The sequence below is a fragment of the Myotis daubentonii genome, chromosome X (genome assembly GCF_963259705.1).
Source record: "Myotis daubentonii chromosome X, mMyoDau2.1, whole genome shotgun sequence".
NCBI lineage: Eukaryota > Metazoa > Chordata > Mammalia > Chiroptera > Vespertilionidae > Myotis > Myotis daubentonii.
This window is the reverse complement of record NC_081861.1, coordinates 112,297,341-112,317,267: the sequence shown is the minus strand read 5'-3', so window position 1 is coordinate 112,317,267 and position 19,927 is coordinate 112,297,341. Positions and strand designations below refer to the sequence as shown.

Here is a 19,927-nt window from a genome sequence, read left to right as displayed (position 1 = left end):
TTTCTGTTGATTTAACATATGCAAAAATCCCGTAGTCTCCCATGTATGTCGTGGGGATTCATGTCCTTAGACAAGAAGCTCCTTCCCACATCCCTCTTGGAAAATCTCATCTCTATTTGTTGCTTCTGCTAAGATAGCTGGGAACATCCATGATTCATATCCTCTATTGCTTCAAAGAGCCCTCTGAATACTCTGACCTTTTGATTCCTCAGCTGTACTAGCACATGGATGACTAGCTACATCCTTGATTTTATCTCCATGGGACACTTTCCTGACAGTGAATCCTCTCATTTTAATGTCTTTCACAATCTGGATAGGCTGAGAATTTCTTGTATCTTCATGTACTGGTTCTTTTTTGCTTAACAGTTCTTCCCTCAATTTATGTATTTTCTTTAAAATAGCAAGAAAAAGCAATGTCATGCCTTCAACACTTTCCTTGGGAACCTGCTCAGCTACATGTTCATTGTTACAATTCACCTGTGATTTCTGCCCCTAGATAACAAGAATTTCCTCTCCTCCAGATTCCAATATTTTCCCTCTAAATCTTCACCAACAACATCTGATATTCATATGTTTATCAATAGTCTGTTTTTGATGATTAGGTATTCTCTGAGACAGTGGTTCTCAACCTTCCTAATGCAGCGACCCTTTAATACAGTTCCTCATGTTGTGATGATCCCCAACCATAAAATTATTTTCGTTGCTACTTCACAACTGTAATTTTGCTACTGTTATGAGTCACAATGTAAATATCTGATATGCAGGATGTATTTTCCTTGTTACAAATTGAACATAATTAAAGCATAGTGATTAATCACAAAAACAATATGTAATTTTATATGTGTTTTCCGATGGTCTAAGGTGACCCCTGTGAAAGGGTCGTTCGACCCCCAAAGGGTTTGCGACCCATAGGTTGAGAACCGCTGCTCTAAGACAATAAAGGCCTTCTCAGCTGTGCTCCTCACTTCCTTTTTAAAATTAATCTTTATTAGAGAGACAGAAGATGGCGGCGATATAGGCAGACGCGTCCCAGGTCGTGTCCCGGAGCAAATGGAGTGAGCAGCTGAAACTAGTAACACCCACACCGAATTGGCGAAATTGCTCAGCTGGTGAGACCATTTCCAGCTGGGAAGAGCAGAACTCCCCTGGAAAGGTAAGAAAACCAGGGATCTGGGCTGGAAAGTTTGCCAGACCTCTGAGCCAAGAGGGTCGGAGGGAGACTGCGTGGCAGACAGCGGCGTCTCTTGGGACAGGCACAGCCCCTGACTGGGGGAAAGGAGAACCGCGGGATTCCTGGCACAGCCTGGGGAGTTGAGAGCTGGGATCTGTGATCACAGAGGACTGAGCCTAAAGGGGGCAGCCTGAAGAGCTGACCAGACGATGCAGTCCCGGTAAGAGAAGAAGCTTACAGAAACCAAGCCTTCCCTGTTTCCGCGGCCGGCGTTTGTTTGTTTCTTTTCACTGAATCCTGTTCATGGGACATTTCGGATACAGACACTCACCTGTGCTGAAGAGAGGGAGAGTGTGCAGACGAGTGGAATCTGGGGAGAGACTGGGGAGAGAGGGGGAGCCGGGAGAGGTGGCAGCGAATTGAGTGCTGAGACACCCCTGAGCCCAGGACTGGGGCAGCCATTCTCTCCTGAGAGTGAGACTCCTCCCCCCAGCCCCCAGACAAGGAGCACAGCCACACCCAGATTCCACCCTGAACAAGATCAAGGATTAAAATAATCTGATCAGTCCCTGGGAGTTAACAGGGTCTGGCCTATAGAAGGATTTTCAATGCCATATAGCCTTAGAGGCCAACCCCAGAACACTGCCACCCAGAGGCTGCACCACAAACTGACTCTTTGCTAAACACAAAATAAGGCAGTCTGAGAAACAAATAAGGCCTGCTTTGAAATAAGGACTGTGGTTTACAACACAGAGGAACAGTGTATCACAGGGAAACTCAACACTCTCCTGATTACCTCCAGGACTAAAGGTGAGCCAGACTGAAGAATAGAAGAACCGAAGGACCTTCACTACTGCAATTTTTTTTTCTTCTTTTTTAACCTTTTAACTAAGAAACCAATTTTTTTTTCTTTTTTCTTTTTTTTCTCCTTTTTTTTTTCTTCTTCTTCCTTTTTTCTTCTTTTTCCATCTTCTTTTTCCTGATTTTACCCTTTTAATTACTACCTTCTTATTTTTGAACCAGCATTATCACTGCTACCATTTTACCATCTTTTAAAGTTCCATTTTATTTTCTCTTTATTTTATTTTGGGATTAGGGTTCTCCATTCTATTTTCATCGTTATATTATTGGTTGTTTCTAGTTTGCATCCATCTACAGGGAGCTGTTGCTGGAATTTGCTGGGATTCGTGGCGGTTCTATAGGAGTATTCTCCTCATATAAAAAGTCTCTTCCCCTCTTCCACTTCATTCTCTTTTTTCGCTCTTTTTTTTCTTTTCTTTTCTCGCTTTTATTTTCCCCCCTTCTTTTTCTGAACTTCATTTTTGCACTCCCCTTTTTGATCTCTACTTTTCTTTTCTTTTTTCTCTTTTATCTTTATCTCTTCCTTCTTCCTTATCCCCTAATTCTCTTAATTCGGGTGGTCACCTTTATTTGGGGTTATTAATATTGTGACTATATTTGTGTTTAGTGCCTGGTACGTGGTGCCTTGTTGTGTTGTATTTTGTGCCCTTAAATCAACGCAGCAGATCCGAGCAATAGCAGCCTACTGAGCACCACACCCTCTGCTAAGGAACAGCAGCTGTACGTGAAACCGCCCCCCACCAGCCAGAAGAGGCACCACAGCTGTGAACAGCACCCACCAGAGGAGCTGCTGCCAACTGAAGAGTAGCTGCTACCGCAACCGCCCGAAGAGCAACCACAGACCAAGGAATCACTGCCACCCAGGGAGCAGCCACTGAACGACTCAACGTCTAGATATGTCAGTGAGATCAAACATGGGTAGACAAAGAAACCCCCAAAGGAAAGAGAAGGAGGATTCTCCAGAAAATCAGCTAAGTAATACAGAGGCATGCAACATGACAGAAAAAGAATTCAGAATAAGTGTCCTAGAGTGCATAAACCGGATGGAGGGAAAAATCGACAACCTCTGCAAGAAGCAAGAAGAAACAGTGAAAAAATCAACAACTTAAGTAAGACCCAAGAAGAAATGAAGAGTGATATAGCTGCAATAAAAAAACACCATTGAAAGTATCAACAGTAGGCTAGGAGAAGTGGAGGACCGAATTCGTGAATTAGAAGACAAGGAGGCAAAACACACCCAAAATGTACTGCAATTGGAGAAAAAAATTAAAAGACAGGAGGAGAGCCTAAGGGAGCTTTGGGACAACATGAAACAAAACAACATACGAATAATAGGGGTACCAGAACAACAGAAAGATGAACAAGGATTAGAAAACCTATTCGAAGAAATAATATCAGAAAACTTCCCTGAGGTGGGGAAGAAAAAAGTCACACAAGCCCAGAGAGTCCCATACAAGGTGAACCCAAAAAGACCCACACCAAGACACATCATAATTACCATGGCAAATGTTCAGGACAAAGAGAAAATCTTACAGGCCGCAAGAGAGAGACGGAAAGTCACATACAAGGGATCTCCCATTAGATTATCAAATGATTTCTCAACAGAAACACATCAGGCCAGAAAAGAATGGACAGAAATTTACAAAGTGATGCAAAGCAAAGGACTGAATCCAAGAATACTCTATCCAGCAAGGCTATCATTCAAACTTGAAGGGGAAATAAGAAGCTTCACAGACAAAAAAAGGCTAAGGGAGTTTATCACCACCGAGCCAGCAATGCAAGGAATGCTAAAGGGACTGGTATAAAAAGAAAAAAGAAAAAGCTCAGAGAGAAAACAGCCACAAACAAAAAGATATGGCTACAAACAAGTACCTTTCAATAATAACTTTAAACGTAAACAGACTAAATGCTCCAACCAAAAGACATCGAGTGGCTGAATGGATAAAAAAAAACATGACCCATACATCTGCTGTCTACAAGAAACCCACCTCATTAGAAGGGACTCACACAGACTGAAAGTGAAAGGATGGAAAAATATCTTTCAGGCAAATGGAAAGGAAAAGAAAGCTGGGGTAGCAATACTTATATCGGACAAAATAGACCTCAAAGTGAAGACCTTAACAAGAGATAAGGAAGGCCACTTCATAATACTAAAGGGATCAATACAACAAGAAGATATAACTCTGTTAAACATATATGCACCCAATGTAGGAGCACCCAAATTCATAAAAAAACTCCTGGAAGATATCAAAGGAGAGATTGACAAAAATACTATCATAGTAGGGGACTTTAATACACCACTGACAGCACTGGGTAAGTCCTCTAGACAAACAATCAGCAAAGATACAGCAATCCTAAATGACTCACTAGATCAGATGGACTTAACAGACATGTTCAGAACGCTTCACCCCAAAGCCAGGGAATATACATTGTACTCATGTGCTCACAAGACATATTCAAAAATAGACCATATATTGGGTCACAAGCAAAGTATCCCCAAATTCAAGAAGATTGAAATCATAAAAAGCATCTTCGCAGACCCCGATGGCATAATATTAGAAATAAACTACAATAAAAACAACCCAAAATACTCAAATACCTGGAAGCTGAATAGCATGCTATTAAATATTGACTGGGTTGCCGATGAGATCAAAGAAGAAATTAAAATCATTAAGACTTGCTTGAATTTTAAGTCTTAGACCAGAGAGTAGCTTTTATATATTACTGTTTAAAGTAGCAGTATCCACAAAAGAGGACAAAATAATATACTGTAATGGCAGTTAAAGCACTACTTAATAATCCCTGTCTCAAGTCCTTTTTTGTAATGGGGCAGTATATAAATAAATGAAATCAGCGGACTCTAATTCCTTTTATATAGGTTTCTTTGTTTTTTTCCCACCACTCCTCAGTCCTCCTGTAAAGCCCCAATCCCATGAAGTTCATGCCAACTGCTATGCTACCCTCTCTGCCACCCCCGTTGCCACCACTTCCTACTTTTAGACATTCCCAATTAGGAATAAATCCTTTGGCGCCTCAGTCATGGTCTTCAGGCCCACCCCAGTTACCACAATCATTCTGGGAGCCATCCCCCACCCCAGCCTTGACTTGTTCAAAACCCTTGTGAAAGTCTTCTCTTCCCCAACAACCTCCGCCAGTTACTCCCACCAGCGCCCCTCCCCGCGCACCGTCGCCATTAGAAACTGCTCCCTTAAGTCCCCGATTCTACCATTCCCACACTGCCCACACCTTCTACCTTCCAATTCTCCATGAGATATCTCCTGGATGTCTCGCAGCTACTTCTCCCACCAAATGACAGAAACAGCGGAATCAGAAGTATTGCGGTGCTGTTCAGTCCTTTAATGACATTAGTTGACAACAGAACCTGGCTTCCTCAGCTAGGCGACATTTAGCTTGGGCTGCTCCAATGACTCTTGCCAGGCTCGGGGACGCAGGCTTTCAGCCTCTTCTAGATGCACGCTTTGGGTCGAACAGAGTGAAGGCTGCATCACGGTAGCGCGGCGGCACTTCATGGCTGTTGGCTGCCCTCTCCGCCTCTGGCTGGGCAGTCGGCGCGCTCCGCACACTTGGCGCACTTGGAGCACTTGCAGCACTTGCCGCACGTTGGTTGTTGACCTCCATGCCCACCATCTCCACGATGTAGTCCGTCAGGGAGTCGAGCATGACCATAACCAAGTCATTTGCGCCGGAACTTTGATCTTGATTCTGTTGATTGTTTTGAAGAAGGCGATCCACGTAGGTCAAAGGAGACTGCAACTCGGCGGTTAAATCGTGGTCTGGAGTCTTGGTGGAGTTCGCAGGGCTTTGATTTTGTGACATGGTTGTTGATTTCAGTCCGATCAGCCCTTCTTAACTGTACGTATAGCTGGACTAGGTCTTTGAAGACACCACCGCTCAGCTCTGCGTCTTAGATCTCTGCACTCTAGCCCCTCATTGGTCAGGGAGCCCTTTATGACATCCTGGACTTTGGGTCGTCATAGGTGTCCATTGTGACCTCATCAGACCTCAGCCTAGAAATGTCCCCTACAGGGACCTGTAACTCTAGCGACTGGCCCCTGACTTTTGAGGGAACTGTCATTTTCTGCTTGATTTTAACATTGCAAAAATAAGTGTGTTTCAATAGAAAACTTTTCCCATCTTAAGGACACAATTCCATGCCATCTGATTCTAACCTTACATTGTCTTTAAGGTCCTTTACAACCTTGGAGTAGTTGTAGGTTACTGATAAACATGTAAACTGTCTTGTCTAGCAGATATTAAATTGTCCCCCTGTGATGATGTCAGGAAACCAGTTTTACATCCATTTATACATTCGTTGAAATGTTCTTGATTAATATTCCCGTATCTAAATTTGTTTTCTCTTTTCAACCAGTTATAACACCTTGCCATTCCCTCATTGAGAAAATAGAATCTTTTAACACATGTTCATTTTATATCTGTATGAATGTTTTGGTTTTTTACACCTTTTGAAAAATATATTGTAATCATTTTGGAAGTCACAATGAGTTGCTCAGTAGATTCATCTGTCAGAATCAGGTAGATGTTGTTGAGCCTCATTTTTAAGAATCATTTTAAGCCCAGATGTGCTTTTTCTTGGCTGTCCTAGGTGAAGCCAAAGCACCAAGAGATGTTTATTTTTGTTTTTGTTTTTTATCATTTTCATTTTCCTCTCTACTAATATTGTGTTTCTGCTTTGTTTTTGGTTCATTTATAGCTGATCACAGTCATAAATATGTCTATTCCAAAAGAGAGAATGTAGAAGGAAGAAAGGAGTCTCTGACCCAAGCAACTTCAATATTGAAGCACACAAACCTCCATAGCTTCAAGGCCTGGAAATGATCATTGTTGAGGTGAGGCTCTTCCTTCTGATCCCATGAATTCACCTGGCTCCACAGCTCTGCCCTCTATGTTCTGCACTCAGAATCATCTTTCCTTTTGAATTGAGCACATGTTTGCAGTTGAGTAGTTTATCAGCCCATTTTCTGCTTGTGAACACCTGGAAGTACCACAACCTTCTATCATTTCATCCTCTGTCTATTCTTTCAGTTAAAAATGACATTGTTTCTGTTGATTTAACATATGCAAAAATCCCGTAGTCTCCCATGTATGTCGTGGGGATTCATGTCCTTAGACAAGAAGCTCCTTCCCACATCCCTCTTGGAAAATCTCATCTCTATTTGTTGCTTCTGCTAAGATAGCTGGGAACATCCATGATTCATATCCTCTATTGCTTCAAAGAGCCCTCTGAATACTCTGACCTTTTGATTCCTCAGCTGTACTAGCACATGGATGACTAGCTACATCCTTGATTTTATCTCCATGGGACACTTTCCTGACAGTGAATCCTCTCATTTTAATGTCTTTCACAATCTGGATAGGCTGAGAATTTCTTGTATCTTCATGTACTGGTTCTTTTTTGCTTAACAGTTCTTCCCTCAATTTATGTATTTTCTTTAAAATAGCAAGAAAAAGCAATGTCATGCCTTCAACACTTTCCTTGGGAACCTGCTCAGCTACATGTTCATTGTTACAATTCACCTGTGATTTCTGCCCCTAGATAACAAGAATTTCCTCTCCTCCAGATTCCAATATTTTCCCTCTAAATCTTCACCAACAACATCTGATATTCATATGTTTATCAATAGTCTGTTTTTGATGATTAGGTATTCTCTGAGACAGTGGTTCTCAACCTTCCTAATGCAGCGACCCTTTAATACAGTTCCTCATGTTGTGATGATCCCCAACCATAAAATTATTTTCGTTGCTACTTCACAACTGTAATTTTGCTACTGTTATGAGTCACAATGTAAATATCTGATATGCAGGATGTATTTTCCTTGTTACAAATTGAACATAATTAAAGCATAGTGATTAATCACAAAAACAATATGTAATTTTATATGTGTTTTCCGATGGTCTAAGGTGACCCCTGTGAAAGGGTCGTTCGACCCCCAAAGGGTTTGCGACCCATAGGTTGAGAACCGCTGCTCTAAGACAATAAAGGCCTTCTCAGCTGTGCTCCTCACTTCCTTTTTAAAATTAATCTTTATTAGAGAGACAGAAGATGGCGGCGATATAGGCAGACGCGTCCCAGGTCGTGTCCCGGAGCAAATGGAGTGAGCAGCTGAAACTAGTAACACCCACACCGAATTGGCGAAATTGCTCAGCTGGTGAGACCATTTCCAGCTGGGAAGAGCAGAACTCCCCTGGAAAGGTAAGAAAACCAGGGATCTGGGCTGGAAAGTTTGCCAGACCTCTGAGCCAAGAGGGTCGGAGGGAGACTGCGTGGCAGACAGCGGCGTCTCTTGGGACAGGCACAGCCCCTGACTGGGGGAAAGGAGAACCGCGGGATTCCTGGCACAGCCTGGGGAGTTGAGAGCTGGGATCTGTGATCACAGAGGACTGAGCCTAAAGGGGGCAGCCTGAAGAGCTGACCAGACGATGCAGTCCCGGTAAGAGAAGAAGCTTACAGAAACCAAGCCTTCCCTGTTTCCGCGGCCGGCGTTTGTTTGTTTCTTTTCACTGAATCCTGTTCATGGGACATTTCGGATACAGACACTCACCTGTGCTGAAGAGAGGGAGAGTGTGCAGACGAGTGGAATCTGGGGAGAGACTGGGGAGAGAGGGGGAGCCGGGAGAGGTGGCAGCGAATTGAGTGCTGAGACACCCCTGAGCCCAGGACTGGGGCAGCCATTCTCTCCTGAGAGTGAGACTCCTCCCCCCAGCCCCCAGACAAGGAGCACAGCCACACCCAGATTCCACCCTGAACAAGATCAAGGATTAAAATAATCTGATCAGTCCCTGGGAGTTAACAGGGTCTGGCCTATAGAAGGATTTTCAATGCCATATAGCCTTAGAGGCCAACCCCAGAACACTGCCACCCAGAGGCTGCACCACAAACTGACTCTTTGCTAAACACAAAATAAGGCAGTCTGAGAAACAAATAAGGCCTGCTTTGAAATAAGGACTGTGGTTTACAACACAGAGGAACAGTGTATCACAGGGAAACTCAACACTCTCCTGATTACCTCCAGGACTAAAGGTGAGCCAGACTGAAGAATAGAAGAACCGAAGGACCTTCACTACTGCAATTTTTTTTTCTTCTTTTTTAACCTTTTAACTAAGAAACCAATTTTTTTTTCTTTTTTCTTTTTTTTCTCCTTTTTTTTTTCTTCTTCTTCCTTTTTTCTTCTTTTTCCATCTTCTTTTTCCTGATTTTACCCTTTTAATTACTACCTTCTTATTTTTGAACCAGCATTATCACTGCTACCATTTTACCATCTTTTAAAGTTCCATTTTATTTTCTCTTTATTTTATTTTGGGATTAGGGTTCTCCATTCTATTTTCATCGTTATATTATTGGTTGTTTCTAGTTTGCATCCATCTACAGGGAGCTGTTGCTGGAATTTGCTGGGATTCGTGGCGGTTCTATAGGAGTATTCTCCTCATATAAAAAGTCTCTTCCCCTCTTCCACTTCATTCTCTTTTTTCGCTCTTTTTTTTCTTTTCTTTTCTCGCTTTTATTTTCCCCCCTTCTTTTTCTGAACTTCATTTTTGCACTCCCCTTTTTGATCTCTACTTTTCTTTTCTTTTTTCTCTTTTATCTTTATCTCTTCCTTCTTCCTTATCCCCTAATTCTCTTAATTCGGGTGGTCACCTTTATTTGGGGTTATTAATATTGTGACTATATTTGTGTTTAGTGCCTGGTACGTGGTGCCTTGTTGTGTTGTATTTTGTGCCCTTAAATCAACGCAGCAGATCCGAGCAATAGCAGCCTACTGAGCACCACACCCTCTGCTAAGGAACAGCAGCTGTACGTGAAACCGCCCCCCACCAGCCAGAAGAGGCACCACAGCTGTGAACAGCACCCACCAGAGGAGCTGCTGCCAACTGAAGAGTAGCTGCTACCGCAACCGCCCGAAGAGCAACCACAGACCAAGGAATCACTGCCACCCAGGGAGCAGCCACTGAACGACTCAACGTCTAGATATGTCAGTGAGATCAAACATGGGTAGACAAAGAAACCCCCAAAGGAAAGAGAAGGAGGATTCTCCAGAAAATCAGCTAAGTAATACAGAGGCATGCAACATGACAGAAAAAGAATTCAGAATAAGTGTCCTAGAGTGCATAAACCGGATGGAGGGAAAAATCGACAACCTCTGCAAGAAGCAAGAAGAAACAGTGAAAAAATCAACAACTTAAGTAAGACCCAAGAAGAAATGAAGAGTGATATAGCTGCAATAAAAAAACACCATTGAAAGTATCAACAGTAGGCTAGGAGAAGTGGAGGACCGAATTCGTGAATTAGAAGACAAGGAGGCAAAACACACCCAAAATGTACTGCAATTGGAGAAAAAAATTAAAAGACAGGAGGAGAGCCTAAGGGAGCTTTGGGACAACATGAAACAAAACAACATACGAATAATAGGGGTACCAGAACAACAGAAAGATGAACAAGGATTAGAAAACCTATTCGAAGAAATAATATCAGAAAACTTCCCTGAGGTGGGGAAGAAAAAAGTCACACAAGCCCAGAGAGTCCCATACAAGGTGAACCCAAAAAGACCCACACCAAGACACATCATAATTACCATGGCAAATGTTCAGGACAAAGAGAAAATCTTACAGGCCGCAAGAGAGAGACGGAAAGTCACATACAAGGGATCTCCCATTAGATTATCAAATGATTTCTCAACAGAAACACATCAGGCCAGAAAAGAATGGACAGAAATTTACAAAGTGATGCAAAGCAAAGGACTGAATCCAAGAATACTCTATCCAGCAAGGCTATCATTCAAACTTGAAGGGGAAATAAGAAGCTTCACAGACAAAAAAAGGCTAAGGGAGTTTATCACCACCGAGCCAGCAATGCAAGGAATGCTAAAGGGACTGGTATAAAAAGAAAAAAGAAAAAGCTCAGAGAGAAAACAGCCACAAACAAAAAGATATGGCTACAAACAAGTACCTTTCAATAATAACTTTAAACGTAAACAGACTAAATGCTCCAACCAAAAGACATCGAGTGGCTGAATGGATAAAAAAAAACATGACCCATACATCTGCTGTCTACAAGAAACCCACCTCATTAGAAGGGACTCACACAGACTGAAAGTGAAAGGATGGAAAAATATCTTTCAGGCAAATGGAAAGGAAAAGAAAGCTGGGGTAGCAATACTTATATCGGACAAAATAGACCTCAAAGTGAAGACCTTAACAAGAGATAAGGAAGGCCACTTCATAATACTAAAGGGATCAATACAACAAGAAGATATAACTCTGTTAAACATATATGCACCCAATGTAGGAGCACCCAAATTCATAAAAAAACTCCTGGAAGATATCAAAGGAGAGATTGACAAAAATACTATCATAGTAGGGGACTTTAATACACCACTGACAGCACTGGGTAAGTCCTCTAGACAAACAATCAGCAAAGATACAGCAATCCTAAATGACTCACTAGATCAGATGGACTTAACAGACATGTTCAGAACGCTTCACCCCAAAGCCAGGGAATATACATTGTACTCATGTGCTCACAAGACATATTCAAAAATAGACCATATATTGGGTCACAAGCAAAGTATCCCCAAATTCAAGAAGATTGAAATCATAAAAAGCATCTTCGCAGACCCCGATGGCATAATATTAGAAATAAACTACAATAAAAACAACCCAAAATACTCAAATACCTGGAAGCTGAATAGCATGCTATTAAATATTGACTGGGTTGCCGATGAGATCAAAGAAGAAATTAAAATCATTAAGACTTGCTTGAATTTTAAGTCTTAGACCAGAGAGTAGCTTTTATATATTACTGTTTAAAGTAGCAGTATCCACAAAAGAGGACAAAATAATATACTGTAATGGCAGTTAAAGCACTACTTAATAATCCCTGTCTCAAGTCCTTTTTTGTAATGGGGCAGTATATAAATAAATGAAATCAGCGGACTCTAATTCCTTTTATATAGGTTTCTTTGTTTTTTTCCCACCACTCCTCAGTCCTCCTGTAAAGCCCCAATCCCATGAAGTTCATGCCAACTGCTATGCTACCCTCTCTGCCACCCCCGTTGCCACCACTTCCTACTTTTAGACATTCCCAATTAGGAATAAATCCTTTGGCGCCTCAGTCATGGTCTTCAGGCCCACCCCAGTTACCACAATCATTCTGGGAGCCATCCCCCACCCCAGCCTTGACTTGTTCAAAACCCTTGTGAAAGTCTTCTCTTCCCCAACAACCTCCGCCAGTTACTCCCACCAGCGCCCCTCCCCGCGCACCGTCGCCATTAGAAACTGCTCCCTTAAGTCCCCGATTCTACCATTCCCACACTGCCCACACCTTCTACCTTCCAATTCTCCATGAGATATCTCCTGGATGTCTCGCAGCTACTTCTCCCACCAAATGACAGAAACAGCGGAATCAGAAGTATTGCGGTGCTGTTCAGTCCTTTAATGACATTAGTTGACAACAGAACCTGGCTTCCTCAGCTAGGCGACATTTAGCTTGGGCTGCTCCAATGACTCTTGCCAGGCTCGGGGACGCAGGCTTTCAGCCTCTTCTAGATGCACGCTTTGGGTCGAACAGAGTGAAGGCTGCATCACGGTAGCGCGGCGGCACTTCATGGCTGTTGGCTGCCCTCTCCGCCTCTGGCTGGGCAGTCGGCGCGCTCCGCACACTTGGCGCACTTGGAGCACTTGCAGCACTTGCCGCACGTTGGTTGTTGACCTCCATGCCCACCATCTCCACGATGTAGTCCGTCAGGGAGTCGAGCATGACCATAACCAAGTCATTTGCGCCGGAACTTTGATCTTGATTCTGTTGATTGTTTTGAAGAAGGCGATCCACGTAGGTCAAAGGAGACTGCAACTCGGCGGTTAAATCGTGGTCTGGAGTCTTGGTGGAGTTCGCAGGGCTTTGATTTTGTGACATGGTTGTTGATTTCAGTCCGATCAGCCCTTCTTAACTGTACGTATAGCTGGACTAGGTCTTTGAAGACACCACCGCTCAGCTCTGCGTCTTAGATCTCTGCACTCTAGCCCCTCATTGGTCAGGGAGCCCTTTATGACATCCTGGACTTTGGGTCGTCATAGGTGTCCATTGTGACCTCATCAGACCTCAGCCTAGAAATGTCCCCTACAGGGACCTGTAACTCTAGCGACTGGCCCCTGACTTTTGAGGGAACTGTCATTTTCTGCTTGATTTTAACATTGCAAAAATAAGTGTGTTTCAATAGAAAACTTTTCCCATCTTAAGGACACAATTCCATGCCATCTGATTCTAACCTTACATTGTCTTTAAGGTCCTTTACAACCTTGGAGTAGTTGTAGGTTACTGATAAACATGTAAACTGTCTTGTCTAGCAGATATTAAATTGTCCCCCTGTGATGATGTCAGGAAACCAGTTTTACATCCATTTATACATTCGTTGAAATGTTCTTGATTAATATTCCCGTATCTAAATTTGTTTTCTCTTTTCAACCAGTTATAACACCTTGCCATTCCCTCATTGAGAAAATAGAATCTTTTAACACATGTTCATTTTATATCTGTATGAATGTTTTGGTTTTTTACACCTTTTGAAAAATATATTGTAATCATTTTGGAAGTCACAATGAGTTGCTCAGTAGATTCATCTGTCAGAATCAGGTAGATGTTGTTGAGCCTCATTTTTAAGAATCATTTTAAGCCCAGATGTGCTTTTTCTTGGCTGTCCTAGGTGAAGCCAAAGCACCAAGAGATGTTTATTTTTGTTTTTGTTTTTTATCATTTTCATTTTCCTCTCTACTAATATTGTGTTTCTGCTTTGTTTTTGGTTCATTTATAGCTGATCACAGTCATAAATATGTCTATTCCAAAAGAGAGAATGTAGAAGGAAGAAAGGAGTCTCTGACCCAAGCAACTTCAATATTGAAGCACACAAACCTCCATAGCTTCAAGGCCTGGAAATGATCATTGTTGAGGTGAGGCTCTTCCTTCTGATCCCATGAATTCACCTGGCTCCACAGCTCTGCCCTCTATGTTCTGCACTCAGAATCATCTTTCCTTTTGAATTGAGCACATGTTTGCAGTTGAGTAGTTTATCAGCCCATTTTCTGCTTGTGAACACCTGGAAGTACCACAACCTTCTATCATTTCATCCTCTGTCTATTCTTTCAGTTAAAAATGACATTGTTTCTGTTGATTTAACATATGCAAAAATCCCGTAGTCTCCCATGTATGTCGTGGGGATTCATGTCCTTAGACAAGAAGCTCCTTCCCACATCCCTCTTGGAAAATCTCATCTCTATTTGTTGCTTCTGCTAAGATAGCTGGGAACATCCATGATTCATATCCTCTATTGCTTCAAAGAGCCCTCTGAATACTCTGACCTTTTGATTCCTCAGCTGTACTAGCACATGGATGACTAGCTACATCCTTGATTTTATCTCCATGGGACACTTTCCTGACAGTGAATCCTCTCATTTTAATGTCTTTCACAATCTGGATAGGCTGAGAATTTCTTGTATCTTCATGTACTGGTTCTTTTTTGCTTAACAGTTCTTCCCTCAATTTATGTATTTTCTTTAAAATAGCAAGAAAAAGCAATGTCATGCCTTCAACACTTTCCTTGGGAACCTGCTCAGCTACATGTTCATTGTTACAATTCACCTGTGATTTCTGCCCCTAGATAACAAGAATTTCCTCTCCTCCAGATTCCAATATTTTCCCTCTAAATCTTCACCAACAACATCTGATATTCATATGTTTATCAATAGTCTGTTTTTGATGATTAGGTATTCTCTGAGACAGTGGTTCTCAACCTTCCTAATGCAGCGACCCTTTAATACAGTTCCTCATGTTGTGATGATCCCCAACCATAAAATTATTTTCGTTGCTACTTCACAACTGTAATTTTGCTACTGTTATGAGTCACAATGTAAATATCTGATATGCAGGATGTATTTTCCTTGTTACAAATTGAACATAATTAAAGCATAGTGATTAATCACAAAAACAATATGTAATTTTATATGTGTTTTCCGATGGTCTAAGGTGACCCCTGTGAAAGGGTCGTTCGACCCCCAAAGGGTTTGCGACCCATAGGTTGAGAACCGCTGCTCTAAGACAATAAAGGCCTTCTCAGCTGTGCTCCTCACTTCCTTTTTAAAATTAATCTTTATTAGAGAGACAGAAGATGGCGGCGATATAGGCAGACGCGTCCCAGGTCGTGTCCCGGAGCAAATGGAGTGAGCAGCTGAAACTAGTAACACCCACACCGAATTGGCGAAATTGCTCAGCTGGTGAGACCATTTCCAGCTGGGAAGAGCAGAACTCCCCTGGAAAGGTAAGAAAACCAGGGATCTGGGCTGGAAAGTTTGCCAGACCTCTGAGCCAAGAGGGTCGGAGGGAGACTGCGTGGCAGACAGCGGCGTCTCTTGGGACAGGCACAGCCCCTGACTGGGGGAAAGGAGAACCGCGGGATTCCTGGCACAGCCTGGGGAGTTGAGAGCTGGGATCTGTGATCACAGAGGACTGAGCCTAAAGGGGGCAGCCTGAAGAGCTGACCAGACGATGCAGTCCCGGTAAGAGAAGAAGCTTACAGAAACCAAGCCTTCCCTGTTTCCGCGGCCGGCGTTTGTTTGTTTCTTTTCACTGAATCCTGTTCATGGGACATTTCGGATACAGACACTCACCTGTGCTGAAGAGAGGGAGAGTGTGCAGACGAGTGGAATCTGGGGAGAGACTGGGGAGAGAGGGGGAGCCGGGAGAGGTGGCAGCGAATTGAGTGCTGAGACACCCCTGAGCCCAGGACTGGGGCAGCCATTCTCTCCTGAGAGTGAGACTCCTCCCCCCAGCCCCCAGACAAGGAGCACAGCCACACCCAGATTCCACCCTGAACAAGATCAAGGATTAAAATAATCTGATCAGTCCCTGGGAGTTAACAGGGTCTGGCCTATAGAAGGATTTTCAATGCCATATAGCCTTAGAGGCCAACCCCAGAACACTGCCACCCAGAGGCTGCACCACAAACTGACTCTTTGCTAAACACAAAATAAGGCAGTCTGAGAAACAAATAAGGCCTGCTTTGAAATAAGGACTGTGGTTTACAACACAGAGGAACAGTGTATCACAGGGAAACTCAACACTCTCCTGATTACCTCCAGGACTAAAGGTGAGCCAGACTGAAGAATAGAAGAACCGAAGGACCTTCACTACTGCAATTTTTTTTTCTTCTTTTTTAACCTTTTAACTAAGAAACCAATTTTTTTTTCTTTTTTCTTTTTTTTCTCCTTTTTTTTTTCTTCTTCTTCCTTTTTTCTTCTTTTTCCATCTTCTTTTTCCTGATTTTACCCTTTTAATTACTACCTTCTTATTTTTGAACCAGCATTATCACTGCTACCATTTTACCATCTTTTAAAGTTCCATTTTATTTTCTCTTTATTTTATTTTGGGATTAGGGTTCTCCATTCTATTTTCATCGTTATATTATTGGTTGTTTCTAGTTTGCATCCATCTACAGGGAGCTGTTGCTGGAATTTGCTGGGATTCGTGGCGGTTCTATAGGAGTATTCTCCTCATATAAAAAGTCTCTTCCCCTCTTCCACTTCATTCTCTTTTTTCGCTCTTTTTTTTCTTTTCTTTTCTCGCTTTTATTTTCCCCCCTTCTTTTTCTGAACTTCATTTTTGCACTCCCCTTTTTGATCTCTACTTTTCTTTTCTTTTTTCTCTTTTATCTTTATCTCTTCCTTCTTCCTTATCCCCTAATTCTCTTAATTCGGGTGGTCACCTTTATTTGGGGTTATTAATATTGTGACTATATTTGTGTTTAGTGCCTGGTACGTGGTGCCTTGTTGTGTTGTATTTTGTGCCCTTAAATCAACGCAGCAGATCCGAGCAATAGCAGCCTACTGAGCACCACACCCTCTGCTAAGGAACAGCAGCTGTACGTGAAACCGCCCCCCACCAGCCAGAAGAGGCACCACAGCTGTGAACAGCACCCACCAGAGGAGCTGCTGCCAACTGAAGAGCAGCTGCTACCGCAACCGCCCGAAGAGCAACCACAGACCAAGGAATCACTGCCACCCAGGGAGCAGCCACTGAACGACTCAACGTCTAGATATGTCAGTGAGATCAAACATGGGTAGACAAAGAAACCCCCAAAGGAAAGAGAAGGAGGATTCTCCAGAAAATCAGCTAAGTAATACAGAGGCATGCAACATGACAGAAAAAGAATTCAGAATAAGTGTCCTAGAGTGCATAAACCGGATGGAGGGAAAAATCGACAACCTCTGCAAGAAGCAAGAAGAAACAGTGAAAAAATCAACAACTTAAGTAAGACCCAAGAAGAAATGAAGAGTGATATAGCTGCAATAAAAAAACACCATTGAAAGTATCAACAGTAGGCTAGGAGAAGTGGAGGACCGAATTCGTGAATTAGAAGACAAGGAGGCAAAACACACCCAAAATGTACTGCAATTGGAGAAAAAAATTAAAAGACAGGAGGAGAGCCTAAGGGAGCTTTGGGACAACATGAAACAAAACAACATACGAATAATAGGGGTACCAGAACAACAGAAAGATGAACAAGGATTAGAAAACCTATTCGAAGAAATAATATCAGAAAACTTCCCTGAGGTGGGGAAGAAAAAAGTCACACAAGCCCAGAGAGTCCCATACAAGGTGAACCCAAAAAGACCCACACCAAGACACATCATAATTACCATGGCAAATGTTCAGGACAAAGAGAAAATCTTACAGGCCGCAAGAGAGAGACGGAAAGTCACATACAAGGGATCTCCCATTAGATTATCAAATGATTTCTCAACAGAAACACATCAGGCCAGAAAAGAATGGACAGAAATTTACAAAGTGATGCAAAGCAAAGGACTGAATCCAAGAATACTCTATCCAGCAAGGCTATCATTCAAACTTGAAGGGGAAATAAGAAGCTTCACAGACAAAAAAAGGCTAAGGGAGTTTATCACCACCGAGCCAGCAATGCAAGGAATGCTAAAGGGACTGGTATAAAAAGAAAAAAGAAAAAGCTCAGAGAGAAAACAGCCACAAACAAAAAGATATGGCTACAAACAAGTACCTTTCAATAATAACTTTAAACGTAAACAGACTAAATGCTCCAACCAAAAGACATCGAGTGGCTGAATGGATAAAAAAAAACATGACCCATACATCTGCTGTCTACAAGAAACCCACCTCATTAGAAGGGACTCACACAGACTGAAAGTGAAAGGATGGAAAAATATCTTTCAGTCAAATGGAAAGGAAAAGAAAGCTGGGGTAGCAATACTTATATCGGACAAAATAGACCTCAAAGTGAAGACCTTAACAAGAGATAAGGAAGGCCACTTCATAATACTAAAGGGATCAATACAACAAGAAGATATAACTCTGTTAAACATATATGCACCCAATGTAGGAGCACCCAAATTCATAAAAAAACTCCTGGAAGATATCAAAGGAGAGATTGACAAAAATACTATCATAGTAGGGGACTTTAATACACCACTGACAGCACTGGGTAAGTCCTCTAGACAAACAATCAGCAAAGATACAGCAATCCTAAATGACTCACTAGATCAGATGGACTTAACAGACATGTTCAGAACGCTTCACCCCAAAGCCAGGGAATATACATTGTACTCATGTGCTCACAAGACATATTCAAAAATAGACCATATATTGGGTCACAAGCAAAGTATCCCCAAATTCAAGAAGATTGAAATCATAAAAAGCATCTTCGCAGACCCCGATGGCATAATATTAGAAATAAACTACAATAAAAACAACCCAAAATACTCAAACAACTGGAAGCTGAATAGCATGCTATTAAATATTGATTGGGTTACCAATGAGATCAAAGAAGAAATTAAAAACATCCTGGAAACTAATGACAATGAAAACACAACAATCCAATACCTATGGGACACAATGAAAGCAGTCCTGAGAGGGAAGCTTATAGCTCTACAGGCCTATCTCAAAAAACAAGAAAAAATGGTAGTAAATCACCTAACTCCACAACTCAAAGAATTAGAAAGACAGCAACAAGAAAACCCCACAGTGAGCAGAAGGAAGGAGATAATAAAGATTAGAGCAGAAATGACATAGAGACCAAAAAAACAATACAGAAAATCAATGAAACCAAGAGCCCGTTCTTTGAAAGGATAAACAAGATTGACAAACCTCTAGCCAGACTCACCAAGAAGCAGAGAGAGAGGACCCAAATAAACAAAATCAGAAACGATAGAGGCGAAATAACAACAGACCCCACAGAAATACAAATGATTGTTAAAAAATACTATGGACAGCTCTACTCCAACAAACTAGACAACCTGGAGGAAATGGACAAATTCCTAGAAAAATGCAACATTCCAAAACTCAATCAGGAAGAACCTAAAAACTTCAACAGGACAACAACTATGGAAGAAATTGAAGCAGTCATCAAAAAGCTTCCATCAAACAAAAGCCCAGGACCAGACGGCTTCACAGGGGAGTTTTACCAAACATTCAAGGAAGAACTAAAACCTATCCTCCTCAGACTACTACAAAAAATTCAAGAGGAAGGAACACTTCCAAGCTCATTCTATGAAGCCAGCATCACCCTAATACCAAAACCAGGTAAAGACAACACAATGAAAGAGAATTACAGGCCAATATCCCTCATGAACATAGATGCCAAAATCCTCAACAAAATCTTAGCAAATCGGATCCAGCAGTACATCAGAAAGATCATACACCATGACCAAGTAGGATTTATCCCAGGGATGCAAGGATGGTACAATATCCGCAAATCAATAAACGTGATACATCACATAAACAAATTGAAAGAAAAAAACCACATGGTCATATCAATTGATGCAGAGAAAGCATTTGACGAAATT

At 42.0% G+C, this 19,927-nt stretch overlaps 2 protein-coding genes across 2 annotated transcripts; both read right to left on the bottom strand.

Annotated features, from left to right (window-relative positions):
- Positions 1–5,488: 5,488 nt before the first annotated feature.
- LOC132225006 (huntingtin-interacting protein M-like) lies at positions 5,489–5,869 on the bottom strand. The gene has a single exon (XM_059680209.1). The coding sequence runs from the start codon at positions 5,867–5,869 to the stop codon at positions 5,489–5,491; it is 381 nt and encodes a 126-aa protein (XP_059536192.1).
- Positions 5,870–12,599: 6,730 nt separating this feature from the next.
- On the bottom strand, positions 12,600–12,980 carry LOC132225007 (huntingtin-interacting protein M-like). Its single transcript, XM_059680210.1, has one exon. The coding sequence runs from the start codon at positions 12,978–12,980 to the stop codon at positions 12,600–12,602; it is 381 nt and encodes a 126-aa protein (XP_059536193.1).
- Positions 12,981–19,927: the final 6,947 nt, after the last annotated feature.